The sequence below is a fragment of the Agelaius tricolor genome, unplaced genomic scaffold, assembly GCF_023055355.1.
Source record: "Agelaius tricolor isolate 1412-34295 unplaced genomic scaffold, bAgeTri1.0.p SCAF_3, whole genome shotgun sequence".
NCBI lineage: Eukaryota > Metazoa > Chordata > Aves > Passeriformes > Icteridae > Agelaius > Agelaius tricolor.
The window spans coordinates 11,021,251-11,042,022 of record NW_027269263.1 but is presented as its reverse complement, the minus strand read 5'-3'; the positions used below and the strand labels follow the sequence as shown (position 1 = coordinate 11,042,022).

The 20,772-nt window shown below is 37.3% G+C and overlaps 1 protein-coding gene across 1 annotated transcript in view; it reads left to right on the top strand.

Moving 5' to 3' along the window:
- Positions 1-17,516, top strand: part of MTPN (myotrophin) — a 30,197-nt gene extending 12,681 nt beyond the window's left edge. The window contains exons 2-4 of the mRNA XM_071422449.1: positions 8,619-8,732; positions 9,668-9,751; positions 14,264-17,516. Of these exons, the coding sequence (XP_071278550.1) occupies positions 8,619-8,732; positions 9,668-9,751; positions 14,264-14,350 (285 nt within the window). The 3' untranslated portion in view covers positions 14,351-17,516. The remainder of the gene's footprint in view (positions 1-8,618; positions 8,733-9,667; positions 9,752-14,263) is intronic.
- Positions 17,517-20,772: the final 3,256 nt, after the last annotated feature.

Sequence of the window (20,772 nt, the reverse complement as noted above, 5' to 3'; positions counted from 1 at the left end):
TTGTCTTTTCCATCTGCTCTGCCCAGTTCTTAGGTCTGCAACCCTTGAGGCATCATATGTCAAGAGTTTTTTTACATTTATAGGGAAAAAAATGTACAGAAGTTTAAATGATGTGTTGCACTGACTTGTTTTGAGCTGGTCATTTGAATTATTCTTGCTCTTATTTAAAGCAGATGGGAATGTGAAATCAGCACACTGGACTAGTGTTATGATGAAACACATAAAAGCTTACATAAATTATTTCCTTGTCTAAAGTATTGGACTGGTGATTCAGTTACCTTCATATTTGTGTTAAAGAAGATGATGTGAGGGTCTGTTTGCTGTATCAATGAAAAGCTGTGTCAGTTCAAAATTTAACCTCTCTACCCAGCAAAAACTGCTTCAGGCTGGTGCTCATCTCAGTTACCATAACAAAGTATTTAAAGGAAATTTTATAACCAGCTTGGAAGAAGAAATTAATTTATTTTCTCTGCTAGTCAGAGGTGTTTAGAGTAATGTTAATTTGACGCTTGAAAACAATAAATAATTTTTTTTAGATACACCATAAAATGGATTCAGTAATTCATACCAAAAGTCTTTTCCTATTGGTAATCTCCAGGGACCTGTGAAAGTGCTAGCATGGATTTTGGTTGGCTAAATCAGTTTGTCTTGGCAAGAATGAAAACTACTTCATCAAAGTCAGTGCTGCTTTTTAGACTCTGAGGCTGTTCTGGACTCTCAGAATGTTTTGGGATCACTGAAGTGAAGGCCTAAAAGGCAGACCAGGTGACTATTTTTGTGTAGCAAGCTGCTATTCTACAAGGCTGTCAGATTTCTTCAGCATATTTGATAAAAATGCATCTCTTGGGGTGTGTAGGTGTATTTCATTCCAGTTTGCAGTTAAGGTTGGCAGTGTGTGGATTGGTGCTTTAGGTGAGAACAAGGTTGCAGAATGGAATCTATACAGAATCATTCCAGAGGCAGACTGAGGAGCAGGAAAGGACTCTTGTTCAGGTCATATGGGAAATCTAGTACTTCTGCACATAAGCCCAAGGATTGTTTCAATAAAATTCCAATGGTAAGAAAATTGGGGTAGTAGCAGTTGAGTCTTCATTGGTAAAATTAAGTCTACTGTGTTGACTTTTCGTGTTTGAACTCATAATCAATTTTAGTTTTTCTCAAATCTTCAAAGTTAATTGAAAAACAGAGTATTTGAGGTTCCAGTTCTGTGCTTGAACAACTGATTTGCAAGAAATTCTGATTAGGTGTAAGAGAAAAAATACTCCCTGTGAGGATGATCAAAATGAAAGGGCTTATGCCTGGAGAACTTTTGGAATCCTCAGTCCTTGGAGGTCTTTGGAACTCAGCTGAGCAGCCTGATCTGATTGGACCTGCTTAAGAGCAAATGTTAGACTGCATAACCTCCAAAGTTCCCTTTCAGCCTTAAATAGTCTGTAATGGCATGAGTCACTAGACTGACAAGCTTGTAGAATTAAACTCTCCTTATATTTTTAGGTTATTAGTCAGATTTCAGGAAGTGTGGTATTTAAGTTTTCCCTCATTTCCACCAGTGTTTATGACCCGTGGATTAGCTGTATAAAAAACATCATGTTGTTTTTGCTGTTTGAGTATGGACTGAAGTTTGTGCTTGGCTTACAATATTTCTGAGCTCACAGTTATTTTAGAAATTGCAGAATGATTGACTTGTGTGTAGAAAATGGGTGGTTTTTTCAGTTGTTTCTACGGCATTGTTTTTAGGGATTCTCAGTCAAGGTGTTTACGTTTTCCTTGCTAGAGAGGTAACGTTTGGTTAGATGAGCCCCAGAGCTGCCATGTGGCAGCAGTAAACGCTTGAAAGCTCTATGAACATACAACTGAAACAAACACAGGTTAAACAGTAAAGTACTTTGGCTTATGTGCTTAAAATACAACCATTTTGAGAATTGAAATAGAATGACAAAAATAACTTAATGTGTTTTCAATTTCAGAGTATTTACCTGGTGTTTGTGGATTTTTGAGGGGTGGGAGAGTGGGTTTGTGGCTTTTTTTAAAAGTCTTTCCAGTGATGAATGAATCTGGGGAAGTTATAGTGGAGAATGATTGAAGGGGTGTGAGCAGACTCAAGCTCTGAGAAAATGAAATAAGAGTGTTTGGGGAAGATTAAGTCATAATCAGTTCATCCATGCCCCCCACATACCAACTGTGGAAGTGCAAGATTGTTTTCTAAACTGTTTGAGTATATGGCTAATAATTTTTTCTATAGGTGTGATTTATCCAAGCTTGCTCTTCCTTCAGAAGAATAAGGAATAGATTGTTCTTAAGTGATTTCAGAGCTCAGTTTATATATGTTCCACTACAAAACATAGAACTTAACATTTCAGGCACTTAGCTTGATTTAAAAACTAAAACTTAGTTATATTGGAGGGAAAGATTTCATTCAGTGGATGCCAATATAATTTCTGTTATAGCAGAGCATATCTTGAGTTTATATCCAACATCATTAATTTACTTCTGCCATCTCTTTGAATTTTAAAAAACAAATAATACAACCAGCACAAACAAAGTCTGTGGAGAAAATAGTAAATATGAAGCTTTTGGAAGTAGCATTTTCGATATGCAGCAAAATAGTCAAAATATCTCATCCATAGGGCTTAAACTTTTCTCTATAGAAAGAGGATTTTTTACTCTTCCTCTTGTCCATTGAGACAGCAAAGTTGTTGCTATGCTTAAAATGTCAGAGTTACCTAATACACTGTAAGGGTGGCCATCCCTTGTGTGCAAAGAGATGGAAGTAATGCAACAGACTGTACAGTGAGTTATTTTCTTTCCTACTATAATAAAGACAGGAATTACACAGCAGCTCCTGCAAGAGGCTTCCCTGCCCTCTAAGGACATCTGACTGCATGGAATCTGATTTCCTTCATTAAAACTGAAATGAAAGGAATGCACGAAAAGGGGAGATGCAGTTATTTTTGCATGATAAGTACAGATGGAGATATGGAGTTGTTTCTAAATCTGAAAGAGCATTTTAATGCCATAAGTATTACAGGCACTGCTCTACTAATACAGTTAACCTATGCAATAGGATTTAATGAGGCCACAGTTTCTATTCCTGTGGTAGGACTGCAGTGTAAATCCCAGCTACTAATTGCTGGTGTGTTCAGATGCCAAGTCATGGAACAGATGAAGGAAATGATCAAATAAATTCTCACACTGATCAGTTCCCTCATGGAATTAATCATTCAGCCACTGATTGTGGTGCAGTGGTGGGAAGGGTCAAACTTTGGCTGGAAGTAGCAAAGCTGTTGCTGCCCCACAGGAGAAAAGCTGGTGCTCAAGTGAAGGGTGAGCTGTGGCATTTGTAGCCTGGCAGTAATGTTCTAGAACAGCACTTCTGACAAACCACAGTGCTCACGTGAACACCTGGCTCAGGTTTGGTTTCAGTTCCTGTGCCACTGCAAAATAAGCCTGCGCTTGAAGCACCTGGAGTGTGCTGTAGGGTGCTAGAATGGTGATTAGGCTTAACCTAGATTAGGTTAATGGTGAAGTTTAACCTAGATTAGGTTAAACTTGAGTTTAGCTCATTTGGCTTTAAGTGTTGATGCTTCTGAAACTGGCAGAAGCTGGGAAAAGAGGGAGTTAGCAGATAAAGGGAGACCAAGGCAGGCATTGAATACAGCCTTGTGTAATAAAGGCTGCAGAAAGGCAGGGGCAGTTGAAGGATGGAATCAGTTAGGTGTGGTTAAATAATCTCCCTGGAAAATAATGAGCTCCAGAACGTGTACTTTATGACTAAACATGTTCATTTTCATGGAGCTGAGGTCATAATGTGCATTAGGGACAAAGTCAGCAAACTCTGGTTCATTCTTTTAACAAGGGCTGAAAAAGGAATTAAATTTGGCACGACTTATTCAGGGCAGCTGTTAAGGTGCAGATCCTTCCAGATTACTCTGGGACATCCACCAGGTATGCAGGAGGGTAGAGGGCAGCTTGGCTGTCAGGATCTCCTCTCTGAGCTCAGGAAGAAAGAGGGGAGCATAAAAATGGGATTTGGGGGTGGGTACCCAAGAAGAACATAGTCACTTCCCCAGGGTGTGCAGGGATAGAACTAAAAAAGCCAAAGCCTTGACTAGAGCTAAACTGGAAAAGTACATGAGATATAAGGGATTTTGTGTTAATATATTGGCAAGAGAAGGTAAAGCAAGGAAAATGTGAGTGAGAGAGGGTAATGAAAGAATTAAGTTCAAGAGTAACTATTTTTGACAGTAGTCACTTAAGAAATTAGTTAGAACAGATGTTTTTATGGATTAAATTGCTCTATTACAGATAGTGGGTGATAGTTGCATTCACAGGCTGCTATAATGAATCCTACTCTTAGTTACTTAAAAAGCAAAGTTCTTAAAAGTATTTGGAAGTGAGTTTCCAGTTTTTATTTTCCTGTCCTGCAGTGAAAAATTGAAAGCCACATTTCAGCTGAAATTGATACCTTAAGATCTCCTAATTTAAAGTTCTTCTGTTAGCCATTTTATGTGACTTTTTGAAATAGGGTATAAAGATCTTCTTTTATGTCATCTTGTTTAGTAATTGGAGATTCACAGAGGCTTTTCTTTACTCCCAATCAGATTTTAATAGAGGGGATTAAAGCAGATACCTGGGAACTGATGTTTCATGGGTGTAACGTGTTTTTAATGATAATACATAGCTGGTGCCCTGGGTCTTTGATCTGAAAAGAAAAATGTGACTAATGTAGTTTGTGCCAGACTTAGCCTTAAATGGCTGACTGAGTACATTCAGTGTATTCTGGAAGGCCATTATAGAGGTGATCATGTCTTTCCTTTTGCCTGGGCAAATTACTTTCTGAGGCTGTGCACAAATATTTACACCATTGTTAGTGAAGTGTGTGGGTGTACTCTAGAAAGTGAAAATAAATAATCTTTCAGGAGAAGTCTGACCTTTGAAGCTACATTTTATTTTGAGGGTGATATGATTCCTTGATTCTGTCTTAATTGTATCTCCTCCAAATACACAGCTTAACATCCTTGCTGCTCTGTTAGACTCTAGAAAATGGCAGAAGTCCCATAAAATCTCCTTGAAGAATCGTTCTGTCACTTTTGGTCTAGTGCACAGAAGATGTTGCTCCTGTGGGTGTAAAGGAAAAATTAAGCTTCATGTTGTCAGTTCATGTGGATTCTGACCATGTGCCTCTGCAGGGGATGGTGATTTTTCGTGTAAACCTTCAGCAGCTTCATTTCAGCCCACCAATATATTGGTTACTTTGCTGTCTCAGAGTTCTGTATTGAGAATCATCACCTCATAAGATTGCTGATACCCAAGTTCATAACATTCTTTATGGCATGTTTGGCCAGTATTACTCAAAACCACAGTAAATGTGGAAAACTTGCTGCAGAGATAATGTTTCTCTTTCAATCTTTACTTGTGTGCTGTTTCCTGCACCAACCTCTGACAGGGCTTGAGAGACCACTTCATCTCATCGTGTTGGTATAATTAGCTACCCCTTCACCAGAGCTGTCTCATTTATGAGGCAGGGGCTTAAGTCTTTATTTTATGCCTAAAGATTTCATTCCACCCCCCCTGCATGGCAGGAGCACCTTCCACAAGACCAGGTTGCTTAAAGCCCCATCCAGCCTGACCCTGAGCAGGTGGGTTGGGACTTGATATTTAAGGTATTATTATATCAGCTTCAATATGTACTCCTGTACTGTGTAATGTGCACATTATAAAATATACCCCAAAAATGGAAATTAAAGATGAAATGAATGCTATTTTTACATTTTAATAATAGTACAATATATAGTTTCTTTTCACACCCCAGTGGATTGCCTTGCACCCTTTGAGTTTTCACACCTCACTTTGGAAACCACTGCTTGTCCTACAGAGAGATGTCCTAGGTAAATAGGAGATCTAAAGACCTGAGAGAAATTACCTGTGAAGAGTCCTGTAAATTTTTAATGTATATATGTTGGTGACTGCATTTGAAACAAGTGGTTTTGCCAGTTTGATCCCTGTATATTAAATGCATTTGTTTATCTTCCCTTCCTACTTCTGTATTTCTTGGACTGGGTGTAGGAAAGGCCAGGTAAAGCTGTATGACATTCAGTGGTTTGTTTTACAGTGGCTTTTCAAACCTATGAAACAACTGGATGTTTGACTTGGTTTATTGCAGAATATAGGAGTACTTGATTTTTTTATTTTTCTAACTTATATTATGTCTGTGTTCTGTTAATTCAGACTAAAATGTTCTGATGTTTAACTTTGAATGTTAATGATACATGTTCTCAGTGCCAGTATTCAATACCATGTAATCTGTGTCTGGGACATCTTTATTTGCAAACCTTTTGCTAGGTACTCCCCTATAAACACGTTTTCATCATCTTTACAGGGATCCTAAAAAACTAGGAGTTTGGGTATTTTTTTTTCCTCTGAAAGTTCATCATCCAGCAGGAATTTATTCCACAGCCAGCTTAGGAGAGGACCTTTGTTTTATTCTTTAAAAACAAAAGAAAAATTACTATAGTTTATAAGCCAGTGAGCCAAATAATATTTATAAGCTTAAGGAAGTGAGAGCTTTGCTGGACTGTCCCAATCTTGAGAAGCGATGACTCTAACTTTCCTTTGGACTGTGAACTTTATGGCTTGACTGTATGCTGTCCCAGGAGTTAGCTTGCCTGCCCTTCTCCCATGCTCCTTTACTTGGCATGTGTCAGGCTTTACAAGGGTTTTTGGAGATTGTTTTGGTTTGGGTTGGTTATTGTGTGGCTTTCATGTGGTTGGCTTCTCAAACCTGTGCACCCAATCCCTAATGTATCATCAAACATGATGGGTTTTGTAAATGCCAGTTGTTTTAAAATTATGGGAAGAGTCCATGTGCAAATAAAAGTATGGGTAGAGTTTAATGTTCAACATAAGTACATGCTGCTTCTTTATGTGCTTTCCCAGACTATTTATGTGCTCTTAGCCTACTTTGATCTGGGTGGTTTTTTTAAATTGGAACTTAATTGTCAATGAAATTCAGCAAATGAGAAGCTACATCACAATACTATCTGCTACAAGGGTATATGATGAATAATTGAATATTCTATTGAGAAGAGAGGAGAATAATGAGGTCATCTTGTTATTTGACTAGTAGTGTAAAACTGATTATATAGAAGATCAAAAGCAGAATAAGATTTCCTTCTGGCAATCTTCTCTTCCATTCTTAGAAGGGAAGTAATGTCTGGAAGATGTATGTCAATCCCTCTATTCTGTGCACTTTCTAAAACTTTGGGACAGGAGTGGAGGAGCTGCAGGGGCTCTATAGAGAACTACGAATTGGTGCTGCAGCTGAAATTCTTCTGATTGTTTTCCTGTGGAGTTACAGGGCTTGAGGTATGATGCAAAATTTAGCCACTTCCTAAAACACTAAGATTCCTTGCACATAAGAACAAGAAGCCACTTACCACACAGCTTGTCTCTAGCTGGTTTCCAGTAACTTCTTGTCACTAAGGAAGGGCAGTAAATCAGTTTATCCTTAGTTGCACAACCCAAGGTGAGGAAACAAAGCTGATTAGGTACTCAGTAAATTAAATTTTGTTTACGCCTTAAGAGATGTCTCAATCCACTCGTATGAGAGGCATTAGAGTACAGCTTCCTGTGGCCTGATTTGCTTGACTCTTCAGACTTGTTTGTATCATGTAGAATTGGCAAATGCTATTTATAAAACAGGGTGGACAGTTTCATAATTGGGTTTTAAATTATGGATTGTCTGGACTCACTTGCTGGTAGTTATGATGCTGACTTGCTTCTATGCAGCTGGTTTGTCATTATGCAAAGCTTCAGTATTCATAGAAGCAGATAAAGGAACTTGGCCAGATAACTATGATCCTAGTTATGGGGCAAGAGAAGCAAAATGAGCCATTTTGTACAAGCTCTCATGATTTTTTTTATTGGTTTGGTTTGGGTGTTTTTTTAAATCATGAGTAGTTACCTAGTGCACTTGTACCTTGTGTACAGGGACACCTGAGATGCAGTACAGAACAAGGGATCAAGGTTGTCTTAAAGTCATAAATACAGATGTGAGGGAATAAAAATTGAGCAACTTAATTTTCATTTTTCTTGGGCAGTGACTGAAATATTTGGGTGGAACATTCTTCAGCATGTTTGTCGCAGACATCTTTTTCACTAAAAATCTTTTCTTTAAGATTTTCCCTTCTAAGAAGCTGGTGCCTCAGAAAAAGAATGTAAACAATGGTTATCTGCTGCTGTGGAATGCAACAGGTGGATTTTTGGTTGGGCCATCTTGAATGTTTATAATTAATGGCCAATCAAGATGGAGCTATCTCGGACAGAGTCCAAGAGAGCTGCCTTTTGTTTTCATTTTCTTTTCTTTTCTATTCTATTCTTAGCTAGCCTGCTGAGAGACGAAACCTTTACTTCTATTTCTTTTTAGTATAGTTATAATGTAATATATATATCATAAAATAATAAACCAAGCCTTCTGGAGTCAACATTCTCATCTCTTGCCTCATCCAAGAACCCCTGTGAACACTGTCACACATGTTTAAGGGTGTTGGATTTCTTTCAAGCTCTTCCTCTTGTGTTAACTCCAAAATTTTACTGATGAGATTATGCTTATTTTAAAGGGTGAAGATGTCAACCGGACACTTGAAGGTGGGAGGAAGCCTCTTCACTATGCAGCAGACTGTGGCCAGCTTGAGATTCTGGAATTTTTGCTCTTGAAAGGAGCTGACATTAATGTATGTATTGTATTTGCAGATGGGTCTTAGAGTCTTCCCACACACACCAGAGAGATTGGTGTAAGTGCTTAAGCAGTCACTGAAAAGTATAAATCAAACTAAACAATTCGATGCATTTCAAAATATTTGAGAGGTGGGATTCTAGAGAAGTTCACAATTATGCTTATTAAATATTTTAATTCTCTTTGGACACATTGGAAAAAAGTGTGTCTCTTCTTTGGAGACATTCTTTCTTGTTTAAGACATTTTCCTGTAGCTTGACATGCATGGCTTCTTGTTTTGAAAAGATTTGATGAAGCTGTATCAGCCCTGCAGAAGTTAAATTCCCAAATACTTTAACCATACACCCCAAATGTGCCTTAGAATGCTCGTCCAAAAGTTAACATGTAAGACATCTTAGCTTTAGTTCTAACAAAAATGCTAGGATTTCACTCCTGGTTGTCTGGAAAGATTATCTCTTCCTTGGGAATTTTCCTAGCTGGGGAAGAGTTAAAAATAGCATTTCAGTTGCTCCATTTCTTATTCTTTCCAGGACTGTAGTTTAGAGAGAAGACAGCCAAAAGAATATTTCAGCCAAAACTGTTTTCTGAAGTGATGCTGCCTGTGAAATGGGAGAATTAGGAGTAGTGTTTTTAAATTGGGCAAAATTTGTCAGCTAAACTGCTCAATTGGCCTAAAATTATGGACAAGCTTTGGGATACCATGAAGTCTTGTGGAAGATATATCTGGCTATTACCTCTTTTTTAAATTATAACTTTCCTGTATTAAAAAAGAGGTAAAAAATCCTGTGGAATGCATTTCTGGCTAATATTCTTAAATTTTTACTTCCTTACTGTTTTTTACTTCCTTACTGATTAAAGAAAATTAAAAAGTTTTGTGAAACATTACAATGCTGTGTGAAATTGTCCTTCAAGTAATTGTATCTCAATTTGCAGGCTCCAGACAAACACAATATCACACCACTCCTATCAGCAGTCTATGAGGGCCACGTTTCCTGTGTGAAATTGCTTCTGTCAAAGGTGAGATAGGAATGTTTTGAACAAGTTACCCATTAGCAAAGCATATTAGTGGGATTTTTTTTTTTGCAATAATATTATGATGCTCCAGATGATATGTTCAGAACCTCAAACAGATGCTAAAACAGAGTACTCTGATCATGGTGAAAGATAGCTGAAAGACAAAGTTGAAGGACTTCCGTTGTGTAGCAAAAGTAACAGTGACCGTCAGAGTATTTGTGGGCTCCAGCTAGAGAGCAGAGCTGCAAATCAGTAAGGGGAAAAAAAAATGCATTCCTTCAGTGGATTTGGCTTTGGCAGCTGTTTAAGTGCTTCATGTGATGCAATCTCTGCTGTGAAGTTGCTCAGAGGTGTGGTTTCCCTCAACTTTTGCCAGATGACTGAGAACCCATCTGGGTTGGCAGAGGGAGGGGAAATAAAAGTAGGGAGCCAAGCTTTCTCTTTCCTACAGCTTGTAAATTTTGTCCTGAGGACAATAAGCTTAATCTGTCTCTGTTTGCACTTCGATTTTTATTACAAACGTGATCAATTTTACAAAGCCAGTAGTTAATTCAGGCAATCTTTTTTCTCCATTCACATACAGTCCTTCTTGATTACACTTAAATCATTTAGCCAAAGGAATTCTTGCCATGTAATACTTTCATGTGCCACTTACAGGGTAAAGTTTTCCTTAACTTCCTCAATGCTTCATGAATTTCACTTTGATCTTGTCTGATACTACTTATGCTTTTTTGTAAACAAATGCAGTGACTGTTAATTTGCTATTCAAATGGTGTGTCGGACTTGCTTAAATTTATTGTGAGGATTGATCCTTCATTTAGGATCATCATAAAATAAGGTATCCTTTATCCCATGTTGATTTATTTCCATTTCTGGTTTGGAGGGTTTTCCAACCTAGATTACTTCAAATAATTTCAGATTACTTTAAGATTATTTCAAATTACTTTCAGATTTCTTCATGCTGAGTTAAATGCTGATTGCTTCCATTTACATGGGCTAGCTGATGAAGTATTTATAAGCTGGAAGTTGGCTTATCAGCTCTGTCTGTTTGAGGCAGGGCTTATATGTAAAGATTGTTCTGTCTCTTAACACAGTTATTTTATTAACCTTGTTTAAACATTAGTTTAAACTAATCATGCCTTGCTTGTATCATAGTCATATGTTCTTTGGTAGCAGATACCTGGGAATCAGAAGTCAGCCCTTACTGAAAGATGTAAAAATTCCTGACTGTTTAATGTTCTTCCCACTTACTAAGCCAACCTTCTCCATTGCTTTCTGTGCTGGATGGACTGTGGAGGTGTTGGAAACCTTTTACATGAGACTCAAGCTATTGAAGGGAAGAGAAGGAGGAGTAGTTCAAGAAATGTTTCAGACATTGATCCGTGTTTTTCTTTAATAATCTGGTGTTTGATTTGTAATGTAAAAAGTTGTGGTTTTTTAGTGTCAGAGAAGCCAGAATGTTAAAATAGACAACAGTTTTGAAAGCTTAGAGAATGAGGGCTATTGCATAGGATGCAACAAACTTCATCCATTTGTTCAACTCCCAAAATAGTTCTGCTTTTGTTTACAAGAAGTATCCTGTCAAGTTGGGCAGTTAAGCCCCTTTTTTCTTCTCTGACAGTGGCAAAAGGAAGAGCTGTGAGTATGACCACATCTGCTCACTCATTTCCCTCATTTGTGGTTGCTGTACTGGGGATTTCAGAGGTGCATACATCTGTCCCCTGTTCAGAAGTGTTGGCAGATCTGTTGGCCATGACTTCATCCGTGTACTTTTTGAACAAGAAGACATCTGCCTCTGTTGTGTCATCTGGCAACTCTTCTTAGCAGTTTGCTGCTTGCTGTGTAAACCAATCTTCTCCCAGCTTCGTTAAGTGCCCCCAGTTCTGGTTTCACAGTTTGGTGGGAGCTCAGCTCTCATCATGGGTTCTGTGCTTGTTGCTCTGGGTTTTTTCCAGAATTGCAGCTGGAGCCAAGTAGCTCATGTGTGGCTCTCAGAGCCTGTTTAACATTTGTGCTTTGCCTGGTGACTTAAGTGGGCAAACATCCTTGTTTGTTATTACCCTGCCCAGGAGAGAGGGTTTATATTTATTTATGTATGTGTATTTTCAGAGTAGAACATAACACAAATATTAGGAACTTTTTACTTTGGGAAAGTAGAGAATACTATGAAGTCATTGTACTTCCATGAGTTTTTTAATAAAGTTGCTTCCAGGCAGTGTTGTACTTCTACAAATTAAAGTCCTCTTGACCTGACCTTTATTGTTTCCTTCTCTTTTTATTGAATGTAGGCAGGAGTCTTTCCATCTAGCTAATGGCCAATTTTCTAAATTTATTAGTACTGAGTTTAATAAACGATGTCCTCCTTAGGTAGTCATGACCCTCTTATCCTACATTCAATAAAGCTGTTTTAGAAACCCAGGTCTTGAATGTCAGTAATTTTTCTGAAGTATTTTTCTGAGGGGGGAGAGCAGTCCCATGTTAAGATTAAAACCTCTCTTTATACTTCCAAGTTACCCCAGTTAACTGTTATCTTTGGTACCCTAAGTGCTGGTACATTGGTGGAGAGTTTTATGAATTAAAGTTCTTTAAATTCTGTCAGGTGAATAACTGCATAGTTCCATTTTTCTTCAAATCAAGATTTTCCCTCAATGAACAGCTTTTGAAGCCTTCTTGATTTCCACATAGATTCTAATGTGAGTGCTATCTAAGCAGTAGAAACAATCAACACGTGCCATAGAAGCTATTTGTACTCTTATTTGCCTTTCTTTTCCCTGGACAACTAAGATTACAAGTGTTGAATACGTACTAAATCTCTTGGGGGTTTTCTTAGGGGAAAAATAAATGTTTTACAAGCTGTGTTCCCATGGTTTCAGCCCAAGTGTGTGTTTGCAGTAACCAAATTGTCATTTGTTGGGAACAGGCTAATTCAGCTCATGTTCATATGCCAAAGAACTGCAGCATCCTTGTACTGTTTGGGCCAAGGATGTTACACAGTGATAGGAGAGAGGAAATACTAAAAATTGCTCCTGTCACTGGAGTGAACTCAATGCATCTCTTGCACTGAGAGTCTCTAGAGGCCACAAGGAAGATGAGCAGCTCCAAGAGGATCAGTTTGGCCAGTGGACCACAAGACTGGCAGTGCTGCCATAAAAACCACTGCAAAACCATCTTTTTCAAATGACGGGTTGAGTACATGCAAGTAAAGAGTGTACAAGTTTCAGAGAGGGAAACATGCTGCGTTGTGAAAAGTAGCATTGGTAGCACATCACAGTGGTATCAGATCCAGTTTATTAGACTGTTAGAGAAGTTTAGGGAAGTGAGAGTTGTCTTGGGAACAGACATGGTATTATGTATGGAAGTTCAGTGGGGATTTGTGTGTTTAATTAGTGAAGAAGCTATGGAAATTCTAGGTACATTATGTCCTTAAACTATTCAGTGTCCTTAATAGTAACTAACAATCTTCCTTGTAATTGAGAAGGGATTTGTACCTACTCTGTGGAGAGCTTATACATAAACTGAAGGCAAGCCTCTGCTGTACACACTTCTGACAAAATGTGTTTGTACCCAAAGTATTTTTCCTGTCATTTTCAAGTGAGATTTGCATATCATCTTGCAGAGTTGTTCTGAAATCAGTCCTGTGATCTCTAATAACTTTTGTCCCCTTATTTAGCTACCCTATTTACAGTTTAGTCTGTGTTTTCCCTTTCATGAATGTGATTACACAGTGCTCAAAGCAAACATGACTAGTTAATCACTCTGTTTCCCTTCTTTTGTTCTCCTCCCATAAATCTGGCACAGTGCTTGTGCTTACTTGCAGCAGTTTATTCTAATTCTTTGATTTATCCAGTTGGTGCATTATCCTCCAATTTACCCAGTTGGTGCATTACCCTTCCTGTTGCCTCCCTGTTCTGTTTGGTTGCCTTTTAGGTGACCTAACTCTTCCAAAACAAACCTGAGCAGTTTCGGACTCAGAATGATTTTGTGGTGTTGTTTTTCTGATGTATCAATAGGGACTTTTTTTCAGAATGGAAGAGAAGCACAATCCTTGATGAGTGTGGCCATTTTATGATATAAAACTAATATAGTATGATTTGTTAGTAAATCAGCTCTTCCAGGTATTACCTGTGTAATTTAGCACGTGAGAGCTTTGTGCACCGTAGATTTTGTAGAAGTGTGTAACACTGAATTTTTGCTTTTGTAAGAGTAGTAGTTGCTGGAAACAAGAAGTACGTCTAAGATAAACTGATAATTTGTTGGACTTGCAACTTACTGTGTAACAAAAATTGTGGCTTTTTTCCTTATTTTTGAATGACAAAGTTGGAAACTCAGATTAGCTGCATGCTGAAAAGTTCTGTGCATAAATCTTGTCTGGTTAGTTTCTGAATGAAAACAAGGCACTGCAGTGAAAAGCTGTATGTAATCAATAGAATTATTCAAGTTATGTCTCGTTTGACACACTTTGTACTGATTTAGCCTGGCATTATGAACTGACAGTCCTTCCCATTGCTTTTCCAGGGTGCTGATAAGACTGTGAAAGGCCCAGATGGACTAACTGCCTTTGAAGCCACTGACAACCAGGCAATCAAGACTCTTCTTCAGTGACGGATGGACTGATATCTTAAATGTCTCTCCTGTGGCCTCACACTGCTGCCTGTCTGTCACTCTTTGCATCTTCCAGCTTCTTCAGCTAAATACTTTGGGGGGAGGGAAATTCTTTATGAGTCAGACTAGTTAGGGACTTGTATCAAAGATAATCTGGTTGGAGAGGGTTGAAAAGTATTATGAACAGTGTCCCTCTAGGACTTCTTTCCAGTGCACAATCTCTTCCCATTTCTAGTGAAAATGGAAGAAGGAAGACAGACCATGCTGAATACTTGGCTTGTAAGCCTCCTAGATTAGCACTAAGATTTTTTTTAGATGGATGGAAGTACTTCCTTTAGATGGAAGTACTGTGCTATGTACCTGAAACTAATTGTGAAGGAGGCAATAGTCCTATGCTCTTAGTGTCTGCCATAATCTGAAGTGTAGTAATGTAGGTGGCTGGGTTGCTCTTCTCTCTTCTCTCTCACTGGGTAGCTTTATTCTTCTTCTGCCTAAAGCTTCTGTTGCAGTTTTGAGAACTTTTGATACTAGTTATTGGAGCTGTTCTTTATATTGACTAATTGGATGTCACACTAATGTTTTCTGACTCTTGAGCAAACCAAGAAAGACCAGTTGAGGCATGGTGGTGTTACACTCCATAATATCTGCCAAGGTACTTTTGGATGCTTGAATTTGAAGTCTTTCTATCCCATATTTGTTTCAGTCCAGGACAGACATTTTAAATAACTGCTTTTGAGAGAGAGGTCAAAATTTCACTGTAGTTTTTTTTCCAAAAGGAATGTAAGATGAAATTTCTTTACTCACCACATCAGCATAAAATTCCTAGACATGTGTGAAAGCTCCAGGCTGTTTGGCACACAAGGATAATCAAGGCAAATGTGGAAAATGAACAGTAGTTATTTAGCCATTCAGATCAGCTGAATATTGTTGCTAAACTTTTCTGGTAAAGATAGAACCTTTCTATGTTCAAATGTAGAAGCAGGAAGATGTACAAGCAGAAGTCTTAACTTGCTCTAACTACTACAGAATTTTTTTTAACTGTGCATATCTTCAAATGAGTGTTTCATTGTCAAATGGATGAACCTCTTAAATTCCATTAAGGCACGAGGCTTGTTCTGGAAGTTCCCAGTGTGACCATACCACATTAACCATCGACTTTTAGATAAGATTTACTGTACTAGTATGACAGTCTAGAACATTGATGGGAAGGTATTTAATGATGTTGTAGGCACTCCTGTCACACCTTGTGGTCCTCAGGAATATCTGAGCTGCTGGCTTTCATCCTGAAAATTTTCATTAGACTCCTGGTTCACTTAAAACTGAGTAACAGGCTCTATTCCACAAACTATACATCCTCCTCTCTTTTGAAATACAGATTTCAAACTTTCTGGTAACAAACAGAATACAGAAAAACAAATGTATATAACGTCTCATGCTGAATTCTTAAACAAAAGTAGCTGATACTATTTTGGTATCACTGTTGAAATTGAGAGGATATATAGAAGTAGACTGGTGACTACCACTCGTATTTAATGGAGATTTAGTTTTACTTGAATAATGTTGCATATTAGGATTGAATGTCTCAGATATAAATGCATTGCATTGAGAGTGTAAAATGAGAGCAGGAACTGATTTACATCTACACATAGCAAAAGAAAAGCAATGGAGAAAACAATCAACTCTGGCCATAAACTGTACAGTGCAATTACTCTATTTCTTGGAGCTGGGTGGCAAGGAAGAACAGAAGGGTTGGAAATCAGTGATAAATCAATTGATGAACTGCTGATAAAAGAACAAGAATATTTGGTGAACAGTGCTTTTAATAACTATTTATAAGAGGACTCTTTAATCTTATCTCTGATCAGTGCTGGATTGTCATGTCATTGTAATAGTGTGAACACAGACTATAGGTTTAACTCTTTATTCAGCTATGAAAGTAACAATCTTTGGCATCAATTTGCCTCCATATTATGCTATTAAATACTTAGCTATTCAAATACTAGTCTAGAAAACTGCAATCTGTTTTTACGTGCAGAACTTGATTATTCAAGTCTTTTGTGTTGATTAGTATCAAGTTGTCTGGCCATAGTGGTTTTGTATTTTTGTTGGGTTTTTTTTTTTTTTTCTTCTGTATTCTTTCCTGCCCTTCCCTTTAACTCTCATTTAAGTGAGCAAAGAAACATCATCTTTGTACTAACTCTTCTGGAGATTCACTGAGGCAATTTTGCCTCCCTTTTTCTACGATTATGGGGACACCTTATTTTTTCTTACTTCACCCTGGTGGGGGAAAAAGAAGTAAACAGACTTCAGTGAGTCAAGTGTTAATTTGGCTGTAATATATACCCAAGCTGCCTTTTGAGATAGTTAAAAAGATGGCATTTAATGTTTGGCTTATAAAGAAGAAATACTTTTCTGCTTTTTGCACTACATAACAGGTGTTTAATCATTTTGCCCAGGATTAAAAAAAAAAAAGGTAAAAATAAAAGCTTATACATTTGTAATTGTCTCAAGACTGGGCTTGTTCATTTGTTTCTTTCTTGTTAGCTATTTTGTGGAAAAAATAATGGGTGGCTTCCTCTATCTTTGAGTAGGTCCTAACTAGATAAAAATACCAAACTGTAAATTATTTTTCATTCTATAAACAGAATTTAAATACTTTGTCAGACTGGAATTGCATATACTTGGAAATCCACTCTGTTCTTAAACCTTTTCCTTTGAAATTTGTGCTGAATAAGTTATAAACTTAAGTATATTTTCAATTTTGTACCCTCTGCTCCCTTTTTCTTACAGGGGGCAAATGAGAAAAGGAGTACAATAGTTAAATGGAACTGAACATAACATTGATTATTTGTAGAAGAGGCTGGCAAGAATAGAGTGTCCTAGGTCAAGCAATTGCAGTGTTGCATGCAAAATTTCAAAACAAACTTGTCTTAATTATATTTTGTAAATGGATAAACAATCATCTTTCTACGCAGTGACAGAAGAAAAATTAGTGCTCTGTGCATTTTGATATTTGACTTTCTCTTTTCACCATTGTTAACTGTTTTGACACAGTTGGGTTCATCATTATCATGGTTCATAGACATCAGAATGCTAAATGATACTGTATTTTTAAGTTTGTGTTGCAAGAATGAATGGAATAAACTTGAATTGTGCGATATGAGAAGTTGGAGTTTCATTTCTGTTTCTGCTCCTGTGTTTTATTAACCTCAGGCTACATTTTATTTGCCTGGAAGGCATCTAACTTCCAGCTCACATGTACAGTGATTAAACTGTTCAGCTGCTGCTTATAAGAAACATGGAATGGAGGCTGCTTTGAAAATTAAACATATAATGTTCTTTGTGGTTGTTTTGAGGGGTTTTCAAGTATATCCATTTAAAGGGGGTTTTGATAATTTTGGTGGCCTTGTAATCTTCTTTTCCTGCTTAAATGGTTAAGGTTGAAGATCTTCTATTAATTTTAAATTCTGAGACTGAAATCTGTAAAGAAAGGAATTCTATTACCTGTGAAGACTGAAGCAAATTGCTTTCTCCTTCATCAGAGAAATTGAAAACAGTTATTAACAGAAATCGCAGCTGAAGTATGAATAAAATTGTATAGAAATGTTTATTCATTATTCTTGTGACATCTTCACAGTGACTTTGTCAGGACTTCCTTTTTTAACTTTGCTTGTCAGTAGAGATTTGACTCTAATTGCCTGAAGTGTTTGATATGATTTATTTTAAAATAGACGCTTATAAAGAAAAGTACAGGAAGATGTGTCAAAGTAGAAGAACTATAAATATCAAAAAATATTTCAAAATAAATTAAATTTTCCTGGTTTTCTCTGCTAAACTTTGAAAAGTTTACGGAACTTCTCTTGCTGCATGCACAATTTTTCAGTCAAATATTGGAGAGAACAAATGTGTGTTCACTATGAATACCAAAGCATTTCAAATGGTGTAATGGCCAGTGGCAACTGATGTGTGTGGGCTTCAGTTCTTGTGTTCATATTACTGATTCTTTGTTCTGTGAGTGTTTTTGGTGTGACTTTGGGCTTTTTTTAATGGGCAGTTTTTCTACAGGAGGAAATATTCTTGGTTCAAAATGCAGATTTCTTTCGCTCCCATTCCTCAGTGACTGGCAAACCAAATTCATCTATGCAGGTAAAGAGTCTCTAATATTTATCTATCTATGGCTGATCTTTTGAAAGAGAATGGTTTCCTATCCAAAAGGATGTTGGCCCAAGAAAAGAATTTTTTCAATTGCACCACTTGATTGTTTCTCTCAGTTTGGAGAACTTTATGCTCTCAGAGCTCTCCTCAAAATATTTATGTTTTACTCGTGATCTGACATCTGGAAACAGCTTTCAACTCTAAGCTAGGCCATAAACTTCCTAGATGAGTGTTTGAGAGGCACTTGGTTTCATGCAGTGCCTTCAGAGACTTCAAACCCATGCAGATTTTGTCTGCTTGGGAAGTAAGTGAACATTTTTTTCCTAGGATCAGGGCTCTGCTCTTCCCACCTTAGCAGTCAAAACAGTGTTTTCTAATTTTAAACTTGGAAGTGTTGCATTTAAATACCATTGCTTGCTATTGTGACCCAATGTTGTTTTGGAGAGCCTTCTTTTAAATAGAAATCCTGGAGTCTCTTGTGTCTTCACTCTTGAGGTTGTGTTTGGAGAGCACCTGAGTGCACCTCTCCATTCTCCCACATCCTAAATGTCTCTGGGATGGGTGCACTGCAGGCTGCCACAGAACACAGGATTCTTTTGTGCTTTTCAGTCACTTCTTGCTTACTACACAATTTTGTAACATTTTAAAATTAAGAATAGAGGCTTTCATGCACTGAGGTTCATCTCGTGGCCATTCAAGAGGCAGGACAGTCTGCCAAAACCACAACAGACTGCATGTCTCAATCCATTTATCGAAATTAATTAAAGGAAAATTTATTTCAGTTGTCTCAAGCTGAACATAAATTTGAAGGGTCCAAAACTCAGTCTCAAAAATAGTTTCTTGGCTGGCGAGCTCAATTTTGGTGCACATATTAAATAATTCACCTCTGAAACATTTCTTTTTGTGTGTTTCATATTATTTTTCCTCTAAGTGAAAGTAATTCCTCATTGCATTTGAAAGAACATTCAGTTTGTTCAACTAAAGCTTTTGTCTCAAAGTAAAATAAACAAGGTCTAGTTTGGATTAATGTTTTAACTCTTTTGTCTGAAAAATATTTGGAGGGGGGAAGTCTTGAAAAGTATGCAACTCTTCATGGAAGTTAATTTATGCTTCCTCTTTCCTTTTACACTTTTAATTAAGATATGTAGCCTTTTATTTGAGTAGCAGCATCTTGTGACCATGTCCAGCTACCTTTTTTTTTTTCTTTTATTATTCTTTTTATTTATTCTTGTATTATTTTCAGTGGAAAATCAACAGATCTGTTTGATTGACACAAAATATCTTGTTGGTTGGTTGGTTATTGCCAACTTCTCAGTGCAGCCACCAAACCAGATCTATGGCAAATAAATTTTGCTTTTACATTCCAGAAGTCTTTCTCAAAGTTTATTCTCATTACTTATAAATATTTTGGTGGGCTTTTTGTTGCAACACTATTTTGAAGAGTTTTTTTCATCGCTCTTTTTGAAGCAATAATTTCACTTTCTACAGCAAAAATTTATCTTACAATATTTTGGCCAAAAAGAAAAAAAATTAGCCTGTATTTATGTCTATCTGTTATACAAGAACATTTGTGCTGAAGGATACCTCACATCTATGCTTTTGATAGATTGCTATTAGAAGTTAGTGCTGCACCTCCTACCATAGATAAATCTGGAACAGTTTTTGAGATACTGGTGAGCTGCCACTAGAACTGGGATCAATAAAACAGCAGCAGATTTTCCTTTTCTTTTTTTTTTTGTGACTATGCACATGATGCATAGTCAGATAAAACTTAAGGAAATTTTAGCTTTCATATTTTCCAGGTTCTGTATTGCATTAGTGTGTAACTCTGAACTTCATATCAAGTGTTAGCAAGTTCTCTTCACAGTTTAGTCAGACCAAACAATCCTTTTCCAGCCTGAGAACCAAGGACACCATTACAGCTTTGGGCCCAAAGAGTGTGAACAGCAGCAAACTGAGGAGAGCAATCTGGGAGGATGGGACTGCACAACCTGAAGCTGTAATTGGATACTTAACCCCAATATGTAAAGGGACCAAAACTTATTAAGTGTCAAACTTGTGACCACGAGTCCATCTTGGGGATCTTGTTCTGCCCAAGGTGTATCCTTGGAAGGCCTTTTAATAAATACCTATTATTTATTTATTCCTTTAACACTGTCCAACTTCTGTTCTAGATAGCCTCTCTAGGCATCACACAAACTTCTCTGTATTTCAGTTACCCACTTCTTTCCTTCTCTTTTGGTCACTTAAGATGTAAGCTGATGGGA